Below are 27,154 nucleotides of genomic sequence, written 5' to 3' on the forward strand. Positions count from 1 at the left end.
CCAATTATGGAACCAAATGGGTGTGATATGTTAAAACCCCTAAGGCCAGACTTTGTGGAAGTATTGAATGAATGACCCTGTAATGTTGCCTTGATTTAGCGAGCCTCACCGACCTCTATCCCATTCTCGCTCAAATCACCCTCTAACATGTTGTTGTTTTTTATTCGGCTTGTTTTTATTCATTTATTTGTTTTTCTCTACTGATCTGTGATTATTGTCTACATGTACGCACTATACCTCTCCCAAAATGTACTAGGTTACCCAATTTTGAAAAAGGTTGACAGCAGAAGAAATAAAATTGCCCTTGGGCTGATGTAAGTTTTTGTAAACAACTGTCAAAAATATAAAGAATATATATATATATATATAAAAAAAAAAAAAAAAGCTGTGCAATGGGGTGCAAAAAAAATTCATATGACAGTTGGTCCCATTTTGGTTGGTAACAAGAAGACATTTGGCGATATTGAAACTTTTTTTTATTTGATTGTAAATTATCAAAGTTTACGTGTGTACCAGTCCAACTTTAATTTCTTAGAATTTCACATTATTTACTAATTGTTTGCATTTCATCGTGTGAATCAAAGATGACTTTTTACCGTGGGTAGAAGTTCTTTTTTAAAATCAGTTAACTGCACATGATTGCAAATGTCTTGCGTAGCAAAATGACAACTGTGAATAAAAGAGTACATAAATACAGTGGTGGCACTCTTGACTTTGTCAGTACAGGGTTCAATTCCCTGCGGTGTCTTGCTGTTAAGAATGTTGTGCATGGGGTGCAGATAACGAGAAGATATTCTCCGAAACGGGAGACAGAACTATATCAGGGTAGTGATATAAACATTGATATATCAATCTTTTGGAAAGTAGTTTTTAATGAAGCTGATTGCAAATGCCATATGTAGCACAATGACAACTGTGAATAAAAGAGTACATGAATATCTTCTGTTGTCCCTGTTTTTGCCAGTATAGCCATAAAAGGATGATATGATTAGTCTGACTTGTGGCAACATGACATGTTGGAGAATCAAAGTACCAAAAAAAACCATTTGTGCAAGGAAGTAGATAACAAAGAGGCCATCATAATGACCCTTACAGCTAACTGGTGTGCATTTAAAACCTGTATGAAGGTTTCTAGATGTACATTCTCCCTTTTCTAATAAAATAAAATAAATAGAATAAATTAATAAATAGGGGCTAACATTTTTCAGATGTCAATACATTGGCAGGTACATATATATAAAAAAAACATGACAGTGATTCCCAAGATGTGGTTGTCAAATGATCATTGTAAAGAAATAAAATTGGGGCTTGATATTTTACATTTTAACCGAAAACATTATTATGAATAACAACAAAACACAATTGTGTTTGTTTAGTCTGTGGTATAAAGATTTTCATATCTGAAATTATAAATACAGATACAGTCTATGAAAGGCTAATATCAGACAATACCATCAGCCAACCAATTTAACGGCCAGTCTCTACATGAAACCTCCAACATTTTAGTTTATTTTGTCCAAAAATTGAATAAAACAAATTGCATCAAATCAAATGGCAAACAATCAGTGAGTTGTATTTTGAGCCTATTGGCTTCACAGCTATGGAGCAAGAGCCAGAGGCCCTAAATCTTGTCTCATAATCCTACATGTTTTATAGATGTTATTATTATTTAACTTCGTCATTATTAGACTGACATATCGTTTTTCGTGACATTGCACATACAATATTCAGGATTCTATGTAGATTTAAATTGGATCTAAATTCAGATCAATTTTAATACACAGTTTAATTTAATCATAAATTGTTATATTTTGAATGACACCAATTTACTGCGGAACTAAAGGGCAGAAACAAGTTTCCCACGGAGCCATTTCACATCCGTGCTACATAGCAGCTAGTCTCCAGCAGCCTCCGTAGTGTTTGATGAGGTGTGGAGGAGGAAATAGGAGATGTGGTCCTTTTTCGCAAGGGATCCTGTCAAAGACTTCGCTTATGAACTTCTTCCAGACGCCCAGGAGAAGTCTGGAATATGGACTTTACACCGCGGGAAGCGGAAGGTAAAAAGACGCAGCCCGCTGCAGAGCCTCCGCTAGCGGTTAGCTTCAGCTCGCTTCACTATGGAGGCCTGTCAGTCAGTCAGCTTGTAGTTGTGTTGTCAGGTGTCGTTCTGACGTGTTTACAACATCAAGATGTCCGCGTCTGTGTGAATGTCTACCTCGAGATAAACGCGTATGATCAGTTGTCAGGCTTTGTTTACCCGCACGCACACACAGACACGTATTTGTCGCCACGTCACCCGGTTCTAACCGAGTTACCACCTCTCATCCAATCCCTGTCCCGACTGAAGCTTCAGCTCAGCAGGGGACATTTCTCATCGACGACTGACAGCTCCTCATACATCCCACTGTCATGACCCTGGGTTGGGAAGCTGAATCTAGACAGCCGTCCTCACAGGGCTGCACAATGACAGCAAAATAACAACTTCCTGTCTCTATCATCCTGACACAGCTCATTTAAATATGACGTGGTGACACGAGACAACTTGATTTGGTTAGATAACATGATAAAAAAAATGTTGGAAAAACTGTCAATTTATTTTAAATGAGTTATTTAATTGAAATGAGTGATTTGTTTCCCCCATCCTGTCTCCTCAGACCAGTGGAGAGCCGGTGTCTGTGTTTGTGTACGACTCGGCTCAGGGCACAGAGCAGCAGACACAGCTGGCCAAGGCTGCCTTCAAGCGTATGAAGACCCTGCGACACCCCAACATCCTGGCCTATGTGGATGGATTAGAGGTTTGTGTGTTTTTTTGTATGTTCGTTTGCACCTTCTGCACGCTGCCTGTCTGTAACGCCTTCAAAGGGATAGTTTGAGGGGTAGGGGAAGTGTTTGAGTCCACGAAACACTTTAGGAGTGTCAGGGGTGAACAGTGACCTCTTTTGCAGACTAAATAAAACAAAAAAAACACAACATGCCTCCTTAGTGCTCATGTGGTTTCATCCAAGTGTTCGCAAGTCAAGACATTCCTATTTGGCTCGAAATTAGGTAATTTACACTGTGTTTTAAGCCTGAAAGTCCACTAATGGAAGTACTGATTGAGCAGCACCTTCGAGGACGCTGTCAACATGGTGTAAATGACGTTGCTTCGAGTCGAATTTGAATTTCGGGCCTTACGGACACTTGGATGAAACCACAGAAGCAGTATGGAGGCATTTGATGTTTTTGTACATCTGAAGAAGTGGTCACCAGTGACTTCAATTTTATTGGATTCTAATGCAGCGCTGTTTACCCCTGAAACTCCAGAAGTGTTTTGGGGACTCAAACACTTCCCCCACCCCTCCATCGGCATAGTGCTGAGTACGTAATCAGTAAATTTTCATTTTTCGGTGAACTATCCCTTTAAATATAATTAGTTGTGTCTCATCTCCACCATCTGCTCTTTTCTGCATGTTTACAGATTGAGGTGAGTGTGAAAATTCCACTGTAGGCCTACAATAGCTGTAGTGAATAGTGTACTTCATAATATTTCCACCAGAGTATAATTGGATAATACATTAAATAAGATTATTAATTATTATTAAGAACGAGTAATCTGTGAATCAACACCAGGATTTGTCAAGAGGATTTGAACCGTAGATTGAAATAAAATAGCTTCCATATTAAGTTTCTTCCTTCTTGTCTGTGTTAGTGTGTACTCCTAATTCAGAAGATGCTGACCACTGAATACACAGCCTGAAACTGAATAGCAACAAAGATGTTTCCCAACTCCTTAACATAGTATGATTCCTTACATCAAGTCCTTTTAGTTGGTACTGTTTTTACACGACTTTGTAGTTTTTCACTTGCTGTAGTCGAATAATAGTTCAGCACTAACTTTTACTGCCTTTTAATAGAAACCTGTTGAGATGAATCTGCATTGTTTATTGTTGTCTTTAACATTGAAACATTGAATAAATGGACAACTATTAATTCACCTTTCATATTTTTGTGTCTTTGTATTTCTGTACTTTGTTTTTCATTGTTGAGTTTTTTGACAGTGATGCTGGTCCAATAAAATAGCTATTAAATCACAGTTACTCTTCTCTGTGGTTGTTACAGACAGAGAAGAGCCTTTACCTGGTTACGGAGCAGGTGACGCCCCTGGCGGTCCACCTGAAAGCCCAGGCAGAGAAGGGCGGTTCCGGGGAACTGGAGATCTCCTGGGGACTGCACCAGATAGTGGTAACGATGGGACTTTGTGCCAGTTGATACTTTCAGATGAGCTGTAGTTTTGCCATTTCTGTCACTGTCCTCCTCCGGCCCTCTCTCACTGTTTATTTGTTTACTCGTTGCCCCTTCTCACAGAAAGCTCTTAGTTTCCTGGTCAACGACTGCCACCTGCTTCATAACAACTTAGGTGTGTGGTCTGTTTTCGTGGATCGTGCTGGAGAGTGGAAACTAGGGGCCCTCGACCATGTGGCCCCTGAGCAGGGCGACCCAAGCGGGGTCTCGCTTCCGGCCCCAAAGGATGTTTACCCAGACATGGAGAAATATGACCCCCCAGAGTTGTCCAACAGCACTGGAGAGAAATGGTAAAAAAGTATTCTCAATAATCTCAAAGTGAGCTTGTCAGAATAATAATATGTTACTCCTGAATAAAAAGGGAGGAATAATGGTAATATTTGGAGAAAGTGTAGAAATGGCAAAAGAGGTTTGGGACCATGTAAAGATCAATGAGTGAAGTGTTGAGTAGATGATGATAAACCTGAACCTGGTCACTGCATTTTTTAATGCACTATATTCACGACTTGCAGGGCAGGAGAAGTGTGGCGTTTAGGCTGCCTGATCTGGGAAGTATTCAATGGGCCACTACCTCGCACCTCCTCCCTTCGTTCACTGGGAAAGGTACGTCACCTCGAGTTTCTTTGTAATTACTTGACAGTTGTTATGGGTTCCATGAAATATCTTTTTAGATACTCTAAATATTCTTCCATATAAATGTAGGAAATAAATTTAAATGGATGCTTGTTTCCATCCACTACTGAATATTAGATGTTTGTTCATGTAGATAAACAACAGGTGGCACTATTTGTACTGGCAGTTTCCATTAAACAGTTGCGGAAGAAGAGAGCACGGCAAGATGATGTAATAGAAAGAGCACCGGTTAAATCTCAAGCGGAGAAAAAATGTAGACAACGTGATGTAAATATGGTATTTCTATTTATTAAATGTATTACAATTTTTTTGTCACTATCCATATTTTAGCCATTAACAGGTTCATAACTAGAATATGTGGATCTATATGAATATGTTTACATTCTGTTATGTTTAAAATATGTATTGTTTTTCTCAAACGGTACCTTGCCTTTTTTAGTTGTGTGTCAGAAACAATAGGTTTTGTGTCTGTTCTCGCCTCCCAAAAAGTCCAGTGTGCACTGATTGGTCAGCTGGCCCATGCTTGTGTGACTTGGCGGCCGTGCGTCAGAAATACTACACCCCATACCTGTAGCTGCAGTAACAATAGCAGTGGTTCTGCTGTGCTATTTTGAGCTAAACTAGCCAGTAGGACTTGTGACGCATTACTTGGTGATGTGCACGTAGAGGAATTCCAGCAAGGTGTTTCAGGTCCTTCAGGTGCAGTGAGCTCTGTGCCCTTTTTGTTGTCGCAGACTGTAGAATTTGCATTTTACATATGGAAATCATGAATAGCATAAAATGAGCATTATTTGTCTCGTGCTTCACAGCCACTGTACATATTGATTTAATAATTAAGTTGTTTCCAATTATACTTTGTCGCATTTTGATTTTATTAATACATCAACTTCCTTGCCCCAGCACAGATTGAATAATACCTTATATTTTGATATTTATTTGAATCACCAAATCCCACAGGATATTTATGCGCAAATTAAAACACATATAAAACCTTTATTTCTGATCTAAAAAAACTGCTAATATTCATTTTACTCATGTCAACAAGACATATTGTCAAATTGAAGTCAAGAGTTTAAAGAGAACATGATCAAGACTAATTTGTTCTTCCTATGTTTCCTTGAGCAAGGAATTTCACCAACAGTTTCTTCACGGTTTGATGGCAGCTAAAAATAATCTTTGTTTGTGACCTAGAGAAGTTTGTGTACAGAGTTGAGTTCTCTCTCTTGTCACCTTCGTGTCCGCAGGTTCCAAAGGCCCTGGTCCCTCATTACTGTGAGCTGGTGGGGGCCAACCCCCGGGCTCGGCCCAATCCATCCCGGTTTCTTCAGAACTGTAGAGCCGCCGGGGGATTCCTCAGCAACAGCTTTGTTGAAAGCAACCTTTTCCTGGAGGAGATACAGGTCCACAGACTTGAACACAAGACATCAGAGCTACAGTCACACCCATTAGAACAGTCACAACCTATAGTATTATATACTAAGACAGAAACTGAAAGTAGAAAGTTCTTGTGGATCTATTCTAATATTTTAGAAGAATATAATTTAGACACAAAGCAGAAGAAACAAATAAACTCCAAGAAACACTCCAACAATCAATTTAAGGTGTTTCTTGGAGTTTATTTTTTCATTGTGTAAAACAGTCTGAAAGCATCATTGAATATTTATTAATTGTATATATTAGTTTATATAATAACAGTAAAATTCAAAGTATAAAATGATCCTGTGTAGATCAAGGAGCCGGCTGAGAAGCAGCAGTTCTTCCAGGATCTGAGTGACAATCTGGACTCGTTCCCCGAAGACTTCTGTAAACACAAGGTTCTTCCCCAGCTGCTCACCGCCTTCGAGTTTGGAAGTGCGGGCGCTGTCGTCCTCACGCCACTCTTCAAGGTAAATCCTGACATCCCTGGGCACCTTTGATACCCTATGAAATATCTGCTTTTACCAGAGAATCTCCTTGCAGGTCCGAATATTTCCAAAATAATGCTTTTAAAAAGTAATTGTCTAAAATGAGTCAGAGTTAGAAATAGTAACACTGGTATTCATGTCTTAGTGCACACGTCTTTTCAGCTTCCTAATCTATGTCTGTTTGTGCCAGGTAGGGAAGTTCCTCTCGGCAGAAGAATACCAACAGAAGATTATCCCTGTCATCGTGAAGATGTTCTCCTCCACAGACCGAGCCATGAGAATACGACTGCTGCAGCAGGTGTGTATTAGAATGTGGATACAGAATACAAATTTGAAATATTTGGGTGCAGTCGTGTTGGATGGGGTGTATCCTTGATGCTTTTTACACGGGCTTGGCTAGGGTTCAGCAACAAAAAGCAGAATGCCTGAGCCGCACTCCAGTGTGTATTTAATAATGGCCTGTTTCATCTGCACCCAGAGAAGCAGTTTTACCTTCATGCAGGACTTGAAGCAAATATGGTTTAATTTTGGGTTTTTAGTTCGACAAATGCTGTACAGGGAAATAAGTGTGTATTTTATTTCCCTCAGCTCTCCCATTTCACACATGCAACTCATGGATTTTATAGCCAGGAAAAAAAAGTAGAATGAAATGCAGGAGAAACATTTTCAGTGTTTATAAGCCTATACTAAAAGAGAAAAGCATTAATTTCCTCTAACGTTGTTCCTTCTTTCTGTCCTTCTCTCTGTATCTCAGATGGAGCAGTTCATTCAGTATTTGAACGAGGCGGCAGTCAACGTCCAGATCTTTCCTCACATTGTTCATGGCTTCACAGACACAAACCCTGCCATAAGAGAACAGACTGTTAAGGTAGTTTGCACAACACCACCACAATGCAGAAGGAATGTTTGACTAGTGTACTGAAGGTTTTCAGCCTGCTGTAGCCATCGCTCTTCTTTTTCCCTTCTCTCCAGTCGATGCTGTTGCTGGCTCCCAAACTGAATGAAGCCAACCTGAACCAGGAGCTCATGCGTCACTTTGCCCGGCTTCAGGCCCGAGATGAACAAGGCCCAATCCGGTGTAACACCACTGTCTGCCTGGGCAAGATCGCCTCCTACCTCAACGCCGGGGTAAAGTACCCCCACGCCCCCATGCAACACTTAATTCATTTATAGCAAAAAAAACGAAAGAATCTGTTAAACTGGAAATACATGTTAATCCCTCCATTCACAGACTCGACAGCGTGTTCTGATCTCAGCCTTTTCACGAGCCACGAAAGACCCGTTCCCGGCTTCCCGTTCTGCTGGTGTGCTGGGCTTCGCTGCCACACACAACTACTACAGTGTAACAGAGATCGCTGCCCGCATCCTGCCCACCCTCTGTGCCATTACTATTGACGCTGATAAGAGCGTCAGGGACCAGGTAAACTTGATATAATAACACAACACTGAATCAAAATTATTAGTCATATAATTGTTCTTAATGTTATAGCATATTAAAGAGTGACTGAATATCAGCAGCAAATCACATCATTCATTTATTTTAAGCTCACAGTTAAGCTCATAATTACATTTTGACTGTCATATTATCGGTGCATCAAAGAACATGACTATGGTAAATACAGTGTTGTGATGACTACGCACATGTGTTACCTCCAACAATAACACAATATGTAAGCACTGCATGAGTCACATCTTCCTACCAGCAGATCAAGCTAGACCCGTAGAAACTATTATTGTTTCTGATAAGACTAAGAGGCAGATCTTCATTGATTCTTCAAGCAAGGGCAGATCAAAGATTCTACAGTTACAAACTGTGGCAGATTAAGGAAGCAAAACAATGTAGAAGAGAAAATGTATCATTCCAGAGCAATACAAAGGTAGATTATTTTTACTAGTGACTGTTCAGTTACTCTCCAATACCCACAGTAGTTTCATTTCAAAACAACAATTCTTGGACGAGACAGGGAAATTTGTTTCAACGCTTTTGGGCTAAAAACCTTTTCTTACATTTGCTGCCTTTTTTAATTCAATTAGTAAATATCCGTTGTGTTTTTACTTGATCATGCTGATGTGTTTCTGCTCATGATGTGCTGTTGTCTTTCTCTATGTCAGGCATTCAAAGCCATCAAGAGTTTTCTTTCCAAGATGGAGATTGTGTCAGAAGACCCTTCCAAGCTGGCTGATATAGGTTTGTTGTCTGAGCTGCAGTCTGATCTCTTTTCTTTATGCGATTCAGCAAAGAAAACGCATGATGTGTCGTTGAAATTTATCTAGAGATTTGAAATTATGAGTTCCTCAATCCGGAATTGTCTTAGAGTTTAATTATTAGCTCTACAGAATGTTACACAGTCAGCAACATGGCTCAGAGTGCAACCAGGAGTAGTAAAGAAGGAGGGTTTGTTTACAATGTGATAAACAGGAAACAAGACAGAGAGCAGGCAGGAAATGTCTGCTTTCTGGCATCACTGCTACAGAAGATGAATCAAACCCAGCACACAGTTGCACAGATAAGGGTCAACCTGAGGTGAAATTACAAAGTAAGGGCATGAACTTTGTGCTAAGTGCACAGAAAACAGTCAAAACAGCAGAAAAGGCTCCAGTATGCGAAGAGTCTTTTTGATTTTTGCTTCTCCGACCACTGTACGTCGAAAAAAATTCACCGACAAAACCATAGGTGGCGCAACGGAAGACGAGCTCAGAGAAGCCTACCCCATTTGGGAAGAAGAAGTCCACGTGTTTCTGTTTACCTCTGTTAGCTTGCCTCCCACACACTGAACCATGGCAACTAACAGAACTAAATAAAGTGACACCCAGCGGGTCAAAATGCTGATGTTATCGTTTCTTAGCGCAGCGGTTCCCCGGTCTTGTTTCAGAACTGTGTTGCTGATTCCACAGCTTGAATCTGCTTGAGGCTACATGTAGCTAGAAGCTACACGGAGCTAGCTCCCCCCCAGCTTCCACACACAGTCAGCAGGGACTCCCGACACTAACTACTACTATCCAGTGTTTGCTTCTAACCTGGCGGTATTATAGAAACAGTGTCATGATAGAAGTGGAATTAAAGTTGTGACGGCGGGTTTTTGCTCCGTTACCACCGCAGTTAGCATGGTTGCTAGCCCGCTAGTCTAGCCCGCTAGCGCCGTTTTGAAAGCTCGTTATAACCGTATGTGACCGTGCACACATGCCGTCAGTGCTTTAACGAGCCACCGTCAGCCGGACAACTCCGCTGGCTTAACACACACGTCACATTAATCGTAGAATCGTAGTTGTGTATGGGTTTGATGCTACAGGGAAGTAAACAGGAAGTGTGAGGTCCGGAAATGACGTCGTAGGGAAATGATGTCGTTCGCGGACCAATCATAGCCAAGAGCTGTCCGTGGGCTCTCCGACATAAAGACGGACAGTTAGAAAAATCAGACGTGTACGAAAAGCTCTCCGAGGCGCTCGGAGAGGGCGTTCCACGACGGATAGGGCGGTCTTATCTATCCGTTTTACAAAAGACGTACAAGCATAAATTGGCCTTAAGACATTCATCACTGTAGTAAGGCATTGATCAGTGGAATTATCCATTACAGATGATATGTTGTATATTTTGTATCTTTCTCAGTTAATGGGGGAAATAAGTAATAATAATAGGTCACATAATAGTCTTAGTTTTTGAAATTCTAAAAACATAAAACTTGCTATTTGTCTGTCCTGCAGAAAAGGATGTAGCGTCATGTGCTCAGCCTGCCGGGGCTTCCTCTAGCTGGGCCGGCTGGGCCGTAACCGGCATGTCCTCGCTGACTTCTAAGCTGATCCGCAATGCTCCAGGAACAGAGGGGGATGCAACAGCTGAGGGCAGCGAGCCCACTGACACCACCAGCCCGACTACTACCACAGACGCTGCTCCTGCACCTGGTAGAGTTATCAAACTTAGTCAACTAGTTGAGAAAATTATGATCGAGTGTGTCTTTATTTTGCTCTTGAACTCAATTCCATTCATTATTTATCCCAGACCAGCTAAATCATAGATAGGATACCTGAAACTTTATCTTGTGTTTTTCTTCCTTTCATAGGTGAAGATGATAAAACTCCACAAGTCTCTCTGAGTCACCATGCTGCCTCTAGTCATGCGAACCAATCACAGACTGTTAGAGGAACAGACAAAGATGCTGAGCCAATAGGAGAACGCTGGGAGGAGGAGGAGGAGGACTGGGGAAGTTTGGAGGTTGGATTTCACCACTTTTCACTGAAATAAAAAACTAAAAATTTAGATACATGTGTGAACATAGGTGTGAGATCGTACTGTTATGTAACTGATATATCAAATTACATGGATTTTTGACTTTCCTCAAAGGAGCCAGAGAAAGCTCACACAGAGCCCGATGACTGGAACACTGACTGGTCATCATCCAAAAAGAAGGCTGGTGACCGACAAGTACGAGCTCTTTTAATTTGGATACATGACAAAATGCACTCACCTGTCTGTATGGAATTAATGTAGTCTATGTTGTTGTTTGTGTTCTCTATATGGTTGAAGTCTAAATATCAGTCTTTTATCATCTCTTTAATATCTAGGTGGGCCGGTCAACCGCCTCCGTGACGGTGAAGAAGCAGAGCTCTGATTGGAGCAGCTCAGGGTGGGACGCTGACGACAGCTGGTCCAATGAGAAGGAAGGCCAGGGACAGAGCTCTGCTGGCGAGGAGGGCTGGGGTAACGACTGGGGAGAGCAGGAGACCGATACAACTTTGGCCAATGAGACACTCACCCTTCCAGAAGGGGTGCGGTTAGCTAGCGATTACAACTGGGACAGCAGCAGCGCATCGAAGGGAGCCAGTCACAACGACTTGTTCGCCAGCGTGTCCCAGAGAAACCCAGCCAGTGCTGCTGTTGCCACGGTGAGGATGGAGGAGACACAGACAAAAGAGCAAAAGGCAGACAGATTAAATTAGTGGTAAATAGAAAGAGATAAAAGTGCTGCGTCTATATTTATCTATTTCACAACTGTTCCAGTGTACCATGTAAAAAACTCACAATTGTCCAGTTCAAAAAAGTGAGATAAAATTTGTGTAACTAAACTATAGGTGACCATCATACAACATGTAGGTGAGGAGGCAAATAATCAAAACATTTATTTTTGCAGTTGCAAAGTGAAGGAAAGCAAATAAAGTGAAAGATTAGAAGGTATTAGTAAGATAAACAGAGCTGAGGGTGTCATGAGGGTAAGATGATTTCAGCCCAGTGTTTTCCTCTGGTCAGGCTGAAGGTGGCTGGAGTGCAGAGGCAACAGGAGACTGGGGAGCTGAGGAGACTTGGGAGTCAGTGGATGGAGCCCAGGGTAAGTTTCTCAGCTGTCATCCCTTACCATTTTCTGTAAAACATCACAGGACAGTTTTACCTCTTTCCCTTCTCCTGTATTCACACTACTAAAGCTTAACCACTCTTGGTAAATGACTGTTATTGTTTGTCAGTGCCTTGAATTGCCTGTTTTTTTGGGGGTCGGGTTTGCTGCCCAGGTCTCAGCAAGGCGGAGCTTTCCAAGAAGAAACGGGAGGAGAGGAGGAAAGAGCTGGAGGTGAAACGGGCAGAGCGCAAAGCTGCTAAAGGTCCTCTCAAATTGGGTGCACGCAAGCTGGATTGACATGGATGCAGAGCAAGAGAGAGATGAGGTTGGGGACAGAGAGGGATGAGCATGGATTGCTGATTGATCACTGATCCCAGAGCAGTGATGGAGGCTTGACATTCCACAAGTCAAGGACCAGAAAGAAGAGTCGGCTGTGAATACTGTGAAATGCTGCTGTAATGGAGGTTTGTAGGTTGAGAATGGGGAAAATTAAACCCCTGCTGAGGACGAGGATTCTCAACGTTGAAGGACATGACGGGTGAAAATCCATTGCTCTATAAATGCAGGTTTGGTGATGGAGGAAAACAAAACCCAGAAAGACATGAAACAACACAGAGCAGTATTCCTTACAGCAGAAGTGATCTAACAAAATGTCCACTCTTTTTTTATTATTATTCTTAACTCCTGCAGTTGTAAAGTAAATGTATATAAATGGTGCATCTTGTCTTAAAATGACACAAATAAATCACACTTTTTTTTTTAACAGAGAAATATATGTATATTTAGCAACATTTTAGAAGCAAACATACTATGGTACTTAAATGTGCACACAAACACAACACACACAGTGGATATGAATGTTTTAGTTCAGCTTTCACTTAATTAGATTGGAGACTGAAAATCAACCCATGCATGCACTTGTTCCATTTGTGTTGCTTAGCATAAAGAATTTATTGATGTGCTGAGTTTACTTTGGACAAACAACACTATATCTGTCTGAACTGACCTGAGAGCTGGGTCTTGTGACTGGCTTCAGATCACAGAAGTGAGGAAATACATTTGTGTCCACACGCCATTCCCTATGTCTCTCATGAGGTCAAGTGCAGCGGTGGAGGGGTTATAAAATCCAGTAGGTTTTATTTTGGGACCTTTTTGAAGGTCTTTTAGCTTTATAATCCTACAGATCTTCCTAAAATCCTTTGGGATTATGTGAGGATGTTAACATGTCAAGTCAGCACTTGGTGTGATCTAGCTAAAGGAGAATCTTCTTTTACTGTGTTTATTTGTGCCTTTATTTAATCGCAGGTCTGCTCTGCACATTTCAGAGGTGGACCTGAAATGTCTCAAACGCGGCAGATTCTGTCTTTCCAACAAACTTTCCAGTGTGGCCCCCCCAATATCTCCTGTCTGTGTTATATATGCAGTTGTACGGTCTGGTGTCACTTACAATACCACTTACTGTATAGAAAAGCCCGCTGACGCAATCAGTAACCATCACCACCAGAGCTAACGTCCTGGTTTGGGCTGGTCGGGTCAGAAACGATCCTGCATAATTGAGATGGCAGACATTGGTTTACAGAGAATCTCAATCATGTAGCATGTAATCTGTTATTAAATAAAAAGAACAAAAGTAAATTTATGCTTCTTGTTTTTTTCATTACACTTGCGTCATGGGTGTGACATACCAACATTCTTCACTCTAACTCCTGATTTACCATGTTTGAAAATCGTATCAGTTGCATTATTTGAGCTTTTCATATATTAAGTAATTTAATATCTTAGCTGATGATGAATCACTGACGATTTCAAAGAAGTTGAGGCACAAAAGGTGCTCGGCCCCCACATCATCTGTTACAATCATTGTTAACACTGATGAACAAAACACTTGGAATCGTAAAAGATGTAACAATACTGAAGAGAAATCCAACAGTTCCTAAAATGACTAACAATAGTAATATAGTTATGACTGTAGTAATAATCATAATTGTGCTGACAGACTAATTGTAATAGCTTAGTTGTTGTGGCAGATTTGGAGTGAAAGACACCTGCACAATGACAAAGGGGGAAAGCACAAACTACAGGAGAGGGAATACACAACATTAATGACAACAGATATTCGCAAAAATGATTTTTCCTCTTTAATCATCAGAAGATGACAAGTTTAGTACAAGGTGATGTGAGATGACATTAAAGTGCCCTTCCTGTGAGACGTGTTAACAACTTCATTATTTGTTATATATTCTTCTTCAGCAAACATCGGTCACATTTAGATTTAATAGCCACTATATCTTCTTCATGAGCAACTCTCAGCAAACATCTTGTTTAAAAGTTGGAAAAAAGAATTAAAAAAACAACAACCGTAATCTGTAGAAAAGATTTAGAAAGTCATTTTCAAATTTTCTTTAATTTGTTACTCTTGGCACATTAATAAGTGAAAATCCCTATTTGAGGAAATGTTAAAAGTCTACAAAATACAGAGACCTGATCCAAAACCAAACAGCCTTGCATCAAACCTTACAAAAGGTGTGAGTGACACATTTATGGAAAGTTAAGAAAACAGGGTGAAAAAAGTAATCTGAGCTCAAGTTTGATTATATAGCCAGTTAGACTCTGCTGGTGATGTGTTTATCAAGGCACTGGTTCCGAACAGGCGACTTGTGACTCATCACTCTGTGTTTCTGTTCTCCCTTCTGAGGCCTCTTGCCAAAGCCAGGACGCCCGCGATCACGAGCCCGGCCGCTCCCACGCCAATGGCCATATTTGTTGCTGAAGTCACCTTTAGAGACAAAAATGCATCTTTTATTAAGAAGTGACTTTGTCTTAAATTGCATAAACCGAAATAAAAATATCCACACATTGAAAAATAATTTCACTTCCATATTAGGTCATATTATACATTTTTTTGCTACATTTTACTCATACGACTAAAATTACCTTTTTTGGTTAATATAATGGTCAGAAGAAATGTAGACAAGGTCACATTGTCGTACTGATCATTCTTTCTCCACCATAAAAACTGTTCACTGTAACTGACAACATTTTTACCCTCTCTCCTTTTTGAAAAAAATATCCACTGCTTTTTCTATCCTATAAATCTAAACAGCTGCTTTCAGACATGAACTAAACTCCGGAGAGCCTCCAGACATTCTCCGGAGGATGTGTACATGTACAGTATGTGTGAATGCAAATATCTGACTGGAAGCCTCCGGACTTCCTGTGGAGTTTCCCCGGCCAGTCCCAATGTAAAAACAGAATGTCCGAATGATCCAATGTATGAGCAAAGCGGGAGATACCGTGAATGAGTTTCTAACACGCCACTGACACAAAAATAAAAAAATAAAATACCTCAGGATTAATAAAGGGGTGCCATACACATTGATGTAAAGATTTTTGGTGGTAAGAGCCGTGTTGATGTAAAGAAAAACGTAATCTTTGCAGTGGAATTAATACGTTACGTCCCAATTATGACAAGATTTCTGTGCTGTTTTGAACACGTCTGAGCGGAGAACCTCCTGCTCAGGGTCCATGTGTGAAAGTCAAACCCCAGAGAAAGTCCTTACCCTGTTCTCCGGAGGTCATGTCTGAGAACAGCTCAAGTCATTTTCCTAACTCTCTTCAACCTCCTCTGATGTCAAACCACACCGGCTGTCCCCTGGTCCCAAAAAGTGTCTTGTACGTAAAAGACCAATGTGTCTTTACTTACCTGACGGGACACGTTTTTGCCGTAGCGTAGGTTGTTGGCAAAGTGCTCACAGTTACTGCTGACGACGGAGTACGGCACAGTCCTGCCAACCCATCCCATGGCCTCATTCGCAATGACAAAACCCTGACGGGGACTGTGCTCTTGGTCCAGACCGTTGTTTACTTTCCATACATTATCTCCCGCTACGGCCCACAGGAACTCTTTCTTCACCAGGGCCACGTCGGCGACGACGGACATCACACTGCCGGAGCCTACACCCGCGCCCTCACCTGTGAATAGAAAGGAATCAGTCACCAATTATTGATTTATTATCAGATCATGGTGATTTTTGTTCCAGACTAGGCCTGACTAGGATTTGTGAGTCCAGGAGGTTGTGTGGCAGGACTTACAGGGTGGTGCCAAGTGAACAACGTAGCCATTGCCAACGTACACAGCCCAGTGCTGGTACATGGGACGGGAAATTTCAATCAAGTCCCCGAGCCGCAGTTTCTCAACATCCTTGGATTAGAAAACATAGAGAAAAGTGTTTAACTTCACAGCAACGGCAGCACATTTGATCTGTCTGGACTTTCTGACATAATCAGGGCTAAACAGAACAAAAATACAGCATCTTAAATGTACTCAAATTAATAAGGCATTGGACAGACTATAAAGTTATCAGTGCATAACAACCAATACTTGCTATAGCAAACACAAAAGCAGCAAACAAATAGCTTAATGGACTGATATTATACTATATTCTTAGTTAAGTTGAAGTAATAGTTTCCAAACCAGAGTTGGGGCCATTTTGTCTGTAAGTCTTGGACCAGTTTTGACTTTCAGCTTCTGCAGGAAGAAATTATTTTATTGGTCAACATATCAGCAGATAACATGAGATCACATGTGTCAGGTTAAAAGCACACAAGTCTATAAACAGATCAGTGTTTCACGGATATACTTTATGTTTGTCCTATTGAGGCTGGCCTTTACAAGGGGCCACAACAGGGTGTTGATGTAGATAATGAAACTGAAACGTGAATAGCTAAGAAATGAGTCAACAAGAGCTTGATTGTTTAATTGCATTTCGCTTGTTTTCCCTTTCGTTTCTACACCTACGTCCTTTGTCCGGGTTTTCATCTTAGGTTTTCACCCCTTGTTTTCATCTAAGGGGAAATTAGAAACTAAGTGCAGCCTGCAAAGTAGACGCAATCAGCTGCCTGCAACAGTTGGTCTCTGAACATTAAGAACCTTCATGAAGGAGAAGGCGTTTACAGCTAACCGCATTTATCACCAAAATAATAATATTATTATATTAAATAAATAAAAAAATAATGATAAATGAGACTGACGATGCTGTTATTTAGACAAAGTAGAGTGAGTATAAATGTGTCGGTATCATGTCAGATAGATTGAAAGTTTTAGCGGACAAAATGAACAAATATCATGCGACCGAAAAGCGTCGCACTGAGCTGCTTGTTGTTAGCGGCTCGGTGTCGATGGTTATAAATAACAACAGCGTTAACGGTTCTTCACGTTAAACCCCGCGGCGTCATGTGATCTAAGGTCCTGTCCGGACATCTCACCTTCAGACGGTGACTCCTGGTCAGCTGATCTTCACCGTCCACGTCAGACTCAGCGGCCCCGGCACCGACAGACGACTGGTTGTGTCAGAGCAGTCCGATGCACCACCACTCCTACAGCCAGCCCATGACTTTCACAATAAAACCAGCTCGCCCCTTCTCCTGCTCCTCCTCCGTCTCCTCCTCTTCTGCATCATCATCATCGTCTTCCTCTTATTATTGTTATCATTAGGTACACCTGGTTAAAAATAAGGCGGTCTGAAGCAACAGTCCAACAATAAAACTTCCTTGACCATTATATCGTTTTTGTTGAAACTTAATTTTGTAGGCTGCAGTTCACAATAAAAGCACATTATTTAAAAGGTTCTGTATAAGGTTTGATAGATGGAATATAAAGGGAAGACAGATAAATACAGGACACAAACATTTTGACGTCTTAGTTAACCTCTCGGAGGAGAACAGTTAGTACAGTAGAATTAATCAGAATGTTCCCTCCATCAAGGCCCACTGCGGTCAAGCCAGCCGACACAGAAATTCTACTGCGGGCATAGACATTTATGGTTAAGGAATGCAAAACGTTTTTTCCAAATAAACTGTTGACATAGAGCATATATAAAATGCATAATTGAAAAGGAAATGGATTGGACTATATTCAAAAGAAGTATATATGGTCTCACGTGTCATTTTTATGAATAGCATTTTGACTGTATCAATTTAGAGATTTTACAAAATAAAAGTCACACATTTTTAGCTTCAAGTAGCTAATTTCTGGATTTCAAAGTACTGTAAAAACACTTTGCTCAATAAGGTCAGAGTGAGACTGATATGCCTGTGTTCAGGACCGCTCTGACTACCTACATACTGAATATTAAACATGTTTACCCCTATGGTTTACCCTAAGATTAAGAGATTTTTCAAAGTAAAGTCCAACATTTTCACTGTGGAATAGACTATTTCAGAATATTTCAAGTTCTATAAAAACACTTTGCTCAATAAGTTCAGAGAGAGACTGATATGCCTGTGTTCAGGACCTCTCTGACTACCTACATACTGAATATCAAACATTTTTACTCTATAAATTAAGAGATTTTTCAAAGTAAAGTCCAACATTTTCACTGTGGAATAGATCATTTCAGGATAAGTTCTGTAAAAACACTTAATCATGTTGTCATCTTCAACATTCACGTCACTCTTCCAATATTTTTCAGTCCTCTCATAACTCCGCAGTTTTGTTTTAAACTCGTCGAACCTTACAGTGTCATTTGTCTGGGTGATGTGCACGACGAATGGCTTGTATGAATCAGGTAGCCCCTTTACAACCATAGCTATCTGAAGCCACTAATCACTAATATGCTTGTCTGATCCTCTCAATGACAAGAATATAGTCTCTGCTCGAATATTATAGTCAGTGACCATTTCATTGCTGGCCTTATGGAGCGAGTAAAGTTCACAATACAAACTCACAACACGGGTTTGTCCTTTCCCGCATAGTGCTTGTGAAGAATATTCAGTGCTTTTCTTCCATCACGTTTTGCGTCCTTCATTACTAATGACAAGCTATTGTTGTCTAGACATTGCACTAGCTCTGCACATGCCTCACCGTTCTTTGCATCATCTTCCGGGAGAGCTTCTTCGTCCTCGTCATCTATCTGCGAGTCTTCCAAGATAACTTCTCTGAGGCAATCTAACTCCATAAGCGCGAGGAACCTCGTTTCCCAGAGCTCGTAACTTTCTCATCACCGTTGAATAAAAGTCTGAACCACCTCTGGCCTGCTGACTGGGCCCATGACCTGTAGCGTTAGACATTTCTGCAGCAGTCTATCGTTATCACAGTCACCTAAGTGATTAGCTAGTACCTTCTAGTAGCTAATATTCACAGAAGAAAAAGGACAGACTACCATTGTCTCTTTGGTCCGTGAACTCACTGACCGTTTACTCTGCGCATGCGCACAATAACATCCCAGTTCACGCAGGCACACATGTTCTAATGTGACATCACTGCATAGACTATTTAACATGGCATTGCTACTAATATTATCAAATATGCTCAACATAGGCACTAGAGAGAAAATGTATTCATTTGATCGTTATTGTCTAACAACTTAAAATATATATAATTAGGGCTGTGCAATTTATTTGAATTTCGGGGAAATTGAAACTCCAGGACAACAGAAGGGAAATCCAAAGTATGGGATGCATATTTGATCATTTATATAATATAAAATATGTCATTTATATTGTTTAAAGTAATTTTCATTAAATTAAATTAAAAGATAATCAATAACAAAAACAATTGTTTAACCCTTTAAATTACTATGTGTATGCCTGTCTTTCTTGTGGGTTGTACAGACAAACACAACTCTGTTCATACCTTTACACTCATCATAGCTGTGTTTCCTCTAGTGCCCAGGAGCTCTCTCAGGAAATCAAGTCCTTTATCAGTGGAGTTGACACCGTTCAGGGCCGGAAGCTCAGTGTGCGGGAACACGCTCGCTGTGCTGTCCGGCTGCTGCGCTCGGTCCCGGCCTGTCGAGGCGCCGTACTGGAGCATCTGAGGGGGGTGTACGATGATATGAAGTGCCCTTACTGGGAGTGCCCCCTTCTTAACAGAGCCGCAAAGGAGGAATTGAGACACTACTCCGTATGTCATCAGCAGCTACCCAACATTATTACAGTCAGTGGTGATTTTAGCCTGAAATTTCTGGTGGGGCAATTTTGTATGACGTCATGTCACCGTCACAAAAATAGAGGTAGCTGATTATTATAAGCAGTAGGCCTATATAGACCAATAAGATATACCATGGGCTGCATTTTGAGTGCCAGCAGGGAGCAGAAATCCTATTTCAAATACATTTCACATGCTTTAGCGTTCAGCGCGTCACAAAGATGTTGCCTATAATACAGCATTAAAGTAAAATGATTGCAACAAAGTAAAAAGATTAGACAGACACATAGCTCAAATAACTTACATAATTTATTAATTTATTCAATTATTATTATCAACATGAGGACGACATGAGCCAGCTTCATCCGCAACGCTTTGTGTTTTCCTCCATTAACTAAAGACGGCCTTCAACTGCTGTAACGCAGGACTCGTTGTCATCCATGGATTTCCAAGCGTTGCGCGGGTTGCCATGCAATTCCCCGCCAGAACACTAGGCGCCGTAACTTTTTTTTTAACGAAGAAGAGCGGCTTATTAACATCGCCACGCGGCTCCACGACTGGTTATACGAGTGGTCATAGTTTCGGATCTCTTCTGCCAAGTGCTCTTCTATTTGGTCCATATTCGTTCTTCTAAATCTTCCGTGGTTTCCACCGGTATTATCGGCCTTGCCTTGCCGGCTACGTGACGCTTGCAGAGTTTTGCCGTCTAGTTAGGCCGACGCACGAAAGCACGTAAGAAGGGCTACGTAAGCACGTAAGGGGCCCGGAAGGGCTCTTACGCTTCCAGTCCTGTGAAAACGCAGAAGCATGCGCCGGCTTTTATAGGCCTTTTGCCAAAGCCAGGATGGCGACAAACACGAGCACGGCCAAGATTCTGGCAGCTTTGTTTGTTGCTGAAGTGACCTTTAGAGACAAACATGCATATTTTATTAAGAAGTTACTTTTTCTTGACTTGCATAACCCCAAATAAAAATATCCAGACATTGAAAAATAATTTCACTTCCATATTAGGTCTTATATATATTTTTTAGCTACATTTTATTCGTACAACTAAAATTTACCCTGTCTACTTTTTGAAAAAATATCCACTGCTTTGTTTGATCCTATAGACAGCTGCTTTCAGACATGAACTAAACTCCGGAGAGCCTCCAGACATTCTGCGGAGCATGTGTACATGTACAGTATGTGTGAATGCAAATATCTGACTGGAAGCCTCCAGACTACCTGTGGAGTTTCCCCGGCCAGTCCCAATGTAAAAACAGAATGTCCGAGTGATCCAATGTATGAACAAAGTGGGAGATACCGTAATAACTGATGAACAAAACACTTTGAATCGTAAAAGATGTAACAATACTGTAGAGAAATCCAACCGTTCCTAAAAATGAATCGCTTCTTGTTTACAATTACACTTGCGTCATGGGTGTGACATACTAACATTCCTTACTCTGTTTAACCATGTTTAGAAATCGCATCAGTTGCATTATCTGAGCTTTTTAAATATTAAGTCATTTAATATTTTAGCTGATGATGAATCACTGACGATATCAAAGAAGTTGAGGCACAAAAGGTGCACGGCCCCCAAAGCAGGAGATACTGCGAATGAGTGGGTTCGAAGATGACGTTTCTAAAAACAGAAAAAGAAATTACCTAAGGTTTAATAAAAGGGTGCCATACACATTGAAGACACCACAGTGATGTGAAGATTTTTGGTGATAAGAGCCCTGTTGATGTGCTGTGAAGAAAAAAAACGTGATGTTTGCAGTGGAATTAATACGTTACGTCCCAATTATGACAAGATTTCTGTGTGAAAACGGTTTAAGTCATTCTTCCTAACTCTCTTCCACCTCCTCTGATGTCAAACCACACCGGCTGTCCCCTGGTCCCAAAAAGTGTCTTGTACGTAAAAGACCAATGTGTCTTTACTTACCTGACGGGACACACGTTTTTGCCGTAGCGTAGGTTGTTGGCAAAGTGCTCACAGTTCCTGCTGACGACGGAGTACGGCACAGTCCTGCCCACCCATCCCATGGCCTCATTCGCAATGACAAAACCCAGATGGGGACTGTGCTCTCGGTCCAGGTCGTTGTTTACTTTCCGTACGTTATCTCCAGCTACGTCCCTTAGGAACTCTTTCTTCACCACGGCACTGTTAGCGAGGGCGGACATCAAACTGCTGTAGCCTACACCCAGCCCCTTACCTGCATACAAAAGAATCAGTCACCAATTATTGATTTATTATCAGATCATGGTGATTTTTGTTCCAGACTAAGCCTGATTAGGATTTGAGAGTCCAGGAGGTTGTGTGGCAGGACTTACAGAGTGGTACCAAGTGAACAACGTAGCTTTTGCCAACGTACACAGCCCAGTGCTGGTATATGGTATGGGAAATTTCAATCAAGTCCCCGAGCCGCAGTTTCTCAACATCCTTGGATTAGAAGACACAGAGAAAACTGTTTAACTTCACAGCTACGGCAGCACATTTGATCTGTCTGGACTTTCTGACATAATCAGGGCTAAACAGAAAAAAATACAGCATCTTAAATGTACTCAAATTAATAAGACATTGGACAGACTATAAAGTTATTCAGTGCATAACAACCAATAATTGCTATAGCAAACAAATAGCTTGATGGACTGATCGTTTTCTATATTCTTAGTTAAGTTAAAGTAATAGTTTCCAAACCAGAGCTGGGGCCATCTTGTCTGTAGGTCTTGGACCAGTTTTGACTTGCAGCTTCTGCAGGAAGAAATTATTTTATTGGTCAACATATTAGCACATAACATGAGATCAGATGTGTCAGGTCAAAAGAACACGAGTCTATAAACAGATCAGTGTTTCACGGATATATTTCATGTTTTTCCTATTGAGCTGGCCTTTACAAGTTGCCACAACAGGGTGTTGATATTCATAATTAAACTGAAACGTGAATAGCAAAGAAATTAGTCAACATTTAGCTTTTTTCCCCTTTTGTTTTTTCACCCACGTCCTTTACCCCGGGATTTCAACCTAGTTTTCATATTAGGGTAAATTAGAAACTAAGTGCAGCCTGCAATAAACAACGATAAACAACTGTCTGCAGCAGTCCCTGAACATTAATAACCTTCATGAAGGTGAAGGCGTTTATAGCAGGACTGTTGAATTTGTATGCTGACCGCATTTATTTGCAAAATGACCTTAAATAATAATAAATAATTAATAATAAATAAGACTGAAGATGTTGTTATTTAGACAAAGTAGAGCAGGGCTCTTCAATAGGCGGCCCGCGGGCCGAATCCGGCCCTATAGGAGCTGCTTTGGACTGGCCCCTGGAGTGTGCTCGAAAAGTGCTTGAACAGAATTTTTTTTTTTTTGAACTAACAATTTAGTAGCACTTAAATGGCACTTACTCATAGCACTTTGTAGTTTTGCTTTATTTTGAGCCGGGCCATGGGTCATTTGGTACCTGGCCGCACAGAAAGAATAAACAACTTCACATCATTTCCGTTTAATTTATGATCTGATTCTGAACGGTGTTTTATTTTGAAAAATGACCGGATCCTCTCCGTTATGACTCTTGCTTTACGCATGTCAAGACGCTTGTCTCGGTCACGTGACTTTTTCGCTAAACATAAACCCACACGGTATTTGCCGGACCCATTTGTCAACAAACCAGGGGAATCCAGCATGTGTGTGCAAGAAGAAGATCAGCTGCTGGAGATCGCAAATGATGGCGGCCTTAAAAGTATGTTCGAGAAAACAACTCTACCGGTGTTCTGGATTAAAGTCACGGCAGAATACCCTGAGATCGCCACAAGAGCACTAAAAATTCTGTTGCCATTTCCGACATCATATCTGTGCGAAGCGGAGTTTTCTGCTGTGACGGGAACCAAAACGAAATTACGGAGTAGACTGGACATCAGCAACACACTTCGGGTGCTATTGTCACTATTAGCCCTAGATGGGACCGCCTTGTTTCAGAGACACAGGCTCAGGGCTTCCACTGATTCAGCGTTGTGGTTAGTTATATTTTTCATGCACTTTATAGTTGTTTTTTATTCGTGATTGATTCATTGTTACTCACTGTTGTGTTGTTGGTGCAATGTTACGTGGACGCTGCTAATAAAGTTGCATAAGAGTTGTGAATAAGTGTATGTATGCATGCAACTGTGTTTGTCCAGGAGGAGGCGCTGTTGCGCCTTATATGACATGGAGTCACCTGTGACTGATGACATCACCATCTTATAAGGGGGTGTTACCGTCTTCCTTCTCTCTGTTACCTGACTCTCCCGGAGAGCAGTATGTTGTGAACACCTCTGCAATAAACAACGCCACTCGATGGATGACTGAAGAAACGCACGTCTGTTTATCAGTTAGGATCATTATTTCGCTGTGCAGGTAGGCAGAAGTTATAAGCCTAGCTGCTAACAAGAGTACACATCAGTTTCGCATTTATTATTATTATATTTAGAAAATACCCCAGTTTTTAGTTTAGTTGTATATCATTATATTTTGTCGTATTTACATCGGTGGAATTTCTTTTAATTAAGGAATTAATTTGGAATTTTAAATAAATTGTTAATACGCAGCCTCGAATTAATTATTGCGTGGCAACGTATTAATAATTCGAGCGAATCACAATATAATCATTGAACGAATTAACAAGATGACGCCAGTGCACGCCTTGCTGGTAAGCAACCTCTTAGTTGGTGCACTTAGAAGTTGTTCTAAGTAAATACTAAACAACTGATACAGTTCACCTGAACTGAGTGATTCATCTTGAAACACATTTCCTTGATAGACTACCATGCACTTTTAAGTTGTTGCAATTCTATTCAGTTCCATGCAATGCCCTTTGTTGGTGGAGATACATTTGATTCTGCCTGTCACTCAAATCTGTCTCAGTTTCATCTTAAGTATTGAGGATAATGACCAGTAAAGTTGTGTTGGTACAGCTATGTACAATGAAGTGCATGTTTTTGTTAGTTGATTGCATTTCTCCAATTGTCTGTTTATATGGCTTGGTTATTGCTCACCTGGCTTGATTTTTGAATCCTTGGGCCCAGAGGTGTAAAGCAAGTCAAACTCTTAAGCCGCGTCTCAGGGGCCTATACCCCACCTCCTCCCATTTTTCTAAAGGCCATAATGACTATAATGTTATATTATTGAGCGGAAGACATGATAACTAGTTGCCAAAAAGTATTGTAGTAATGCAAAAAGTCAAACTTCAGCGGAATTTGCCGTATTAAACTTAAGTGATAGCTGGCACACTGGGAAGGACTTCAGTACATCTACTGTGTCTCCTCTTCCTTAGATGATTGGGAGCCCTTTCATTTAACTGCTACTAAATTTTTAGTAGCATTACTTTTTTAAAATATTATATTTTTAGACTTTCGCGCCAGGAAACACACGGAAAAATGATTTTAAACGATATTGATGACATAAATGGTCAAATATGCCATACTTGGTATTCCCCTTCTGTTGTCCTGGAGTTTTAAATGTACCAATTTTATCAATCACATTATTGAATGTCCCCCTCTGCCCTCCCACTACAGCCACACAGGCAGTCATATAGATAAAAAGAGAGAGGGGGGGCTATACGTACTCTCCACATAGGCTTGAGTGGAGAATACGTAATTTACCCTCGACACCCGACATTGAACGGAGCAAACGGCGAAGAAGTTCTTGAAGATGGATGTGATTAAATTAATAATTGAAGAGGAGAAGTAGTACAGTGCAGCTGTATGATCCTCGGCACATGTTGTATAAAGACAACATTAAAAAGGACAAATGCTGGGACGCCGTTGCGGTGAATGAGTTAATGACAAATATCAGCTGTATGTGTGATCACGGAGAGGAATCGCAGGATGACCGCCGCGGAGTTAAGGGTGTCGGGTGTCACCAGCCAAGCGCCGGCGCGCTAGCGCTTACGTGTCGCTTACGTGTCGCTTCAGCGTCTGTTGTAAACCCAGCGTCACGTACGCACGAGCGCCGCCTCAGCGACGCGCCAAGCTTGAAAAGCCATGCACGCTACACTCGCCAGACGCTGAAGTGCCGCGCTGCGCTTGCAACACGGTGCAGAGATCGTTTCGGCGTCGAGTCTATTTTTTCCGCTTGACGCGAGCGTATCGTGCCAGGAAACACACTGAAAAATGATTTTAAACGATATTGATGACATATATGCCATACATTGTATTCCCCTTCTGTTGTCTTGTAGTTTTAAATTAACCAATTTTACCAGTCACATTATTAAATGTCCCCCTCTGCCCTCCCACTACAGCCACACAAGCAGTCATAAAGATAAAAAGAGAGATGGGGGGGGGGGGGGGGGGGAAGTATAAGACACCTCACCTTCAGACAGGGACTCCTACTCGTTCGAACTTTCCGCCAAAGTCAGGCTCATGCGGCAACGGTAGATGACTGGTTGCGGTGATTCTCAAACTGCGTGACGCGAGGGGGCGGAGGCAGGTGTCAAACTGTGCACGCGCATAACAGGTGTGGCGCGCGACCGGGAGGAGGAAATGCGAGGCGGAACTAATATTATAGCGAACTCATGTTTTGACGTCTGCATCTCTTTAACGGCAGAGCAGTAAACAAATCGCTCTTTCGCTGTAGCCAGTGGTCTGGAGCCCGCGGCTTCAGCCCCCCTGCAGCGGCTCTCTGTGCAGTGCTGTGCATGTAGCTCACACGCTCAAGCCCCGGCCCCCCCCCCCCCCCCCCTCACTCTCTCACTCAGAGACACACACAGTGGAGAGCATCGTTGAACACTGTCTCTTGTCGCATTGTTTGTCAAGGACAAACAAGAGACAGTGTTCAAAAACCAAGTTGAAAAGAAAGTACGATGAAACCTGTCTTGCTCTTGGGTTCACAGTCGATGTGGTATAGGACATGAGGAGAGACAAGTGTGTATTTTATGTCTGAAAAGTGAAAACTCTATGAGACCAAACAAATTGAGAAGACACTTAGAAACATTACACCCCAGTCACATGCATGTGTTCTTTTTGGTTGAGTTTTATCATCTTTGTAACAAAGTGATTTTAATTGAATACATTTTTTCTCTATTATTGAAAAAGTACAGACTGATTATGTTGAATCTAAGCAAAGT

At 41.3% G+C, this 27,154-nt stretch overlaps 2 protein-coding genes across 2 annotated transcripts; one reads left to right on the forward strand and one right to left on the reverse strand.

The window, feature by feature from the left end:
• Positions 1-1,892: 1,892 nt before the first annotated feature.
• scyl1 (SCY1-like, kinase-like 1) lies at positions 1,893-13,780 on the forward strand. Its single transcript, XM_061079463.1, has 18 exons — positions 1,893-2,057; positions 2,655-2,795; positions 4,099-4,221; positions 4,345-4,571; positions 4,794-4,884; positions 6,159-6,314; positions 6,642-6,800; positions 7,009-7,116; positions 7,573-7,686; positions 7,791-7,946; positions 8,050-8,238; positions 8,931-9,006; positions 10,521-10,718; positions 10,877-11,028; positions 11,158-11,238; positions 11,379-11,699; positions 12,061-12,139; positions 12,318-13,780. Exons 1-18 carry the CDS (start codon positions 1,950-1,952, stop codon positions 12,440-12,442), a joined length of 2,604 nt encoding a protein of 867 aa, XP_060935446.1. The 5' UTR covers positions 1,893-1,949; the 3' UTR covers positions 12,443-13,780.
• A 490-nt stretch (positions 13,781-14,270) lies between these two features.
• Positions 14,271-17,523, reverse strand: LOC133011651 (phospholipase A and acyltransferase 2-like). The gene is made up of 5 exons (XM_061079462.1): positions 17,411-17,523; positions 16,620-16,673; positions 16,238-16,346; positions 15,849-16,117; positions 14,271-14,921 (listed from the first exon to the last, which is right to left on the reverse strand). Exons 2-5 carry the CDS (start codon positions 16,632-16,634, stop codon positions 14,811-14,813), a joined length of 504 nt encoding a protein of 167 aa, XP_060935445.1. The 5' UTR covers positions 16,635-16,673; positions 17,411-17,523; the 3' UTR covers positions 14,271-14,810.
• Between the last annotated feature and the right edge of the window lie 9,631 nt (positions 17,524-27,154).

This window comes from Limanda limanda, chromosome 10 (genome assembly GCF_963576545.1).
Source record: "Limanda limanda chromosome 10, fLimLim1.1, whole genome shotgun sequence".
NCBI lineage: Eukaryota > Metazoa > Chordata > Actinopteri > Pleuronectiformes > Pleuronectidae > Limanda > Limanda limanda.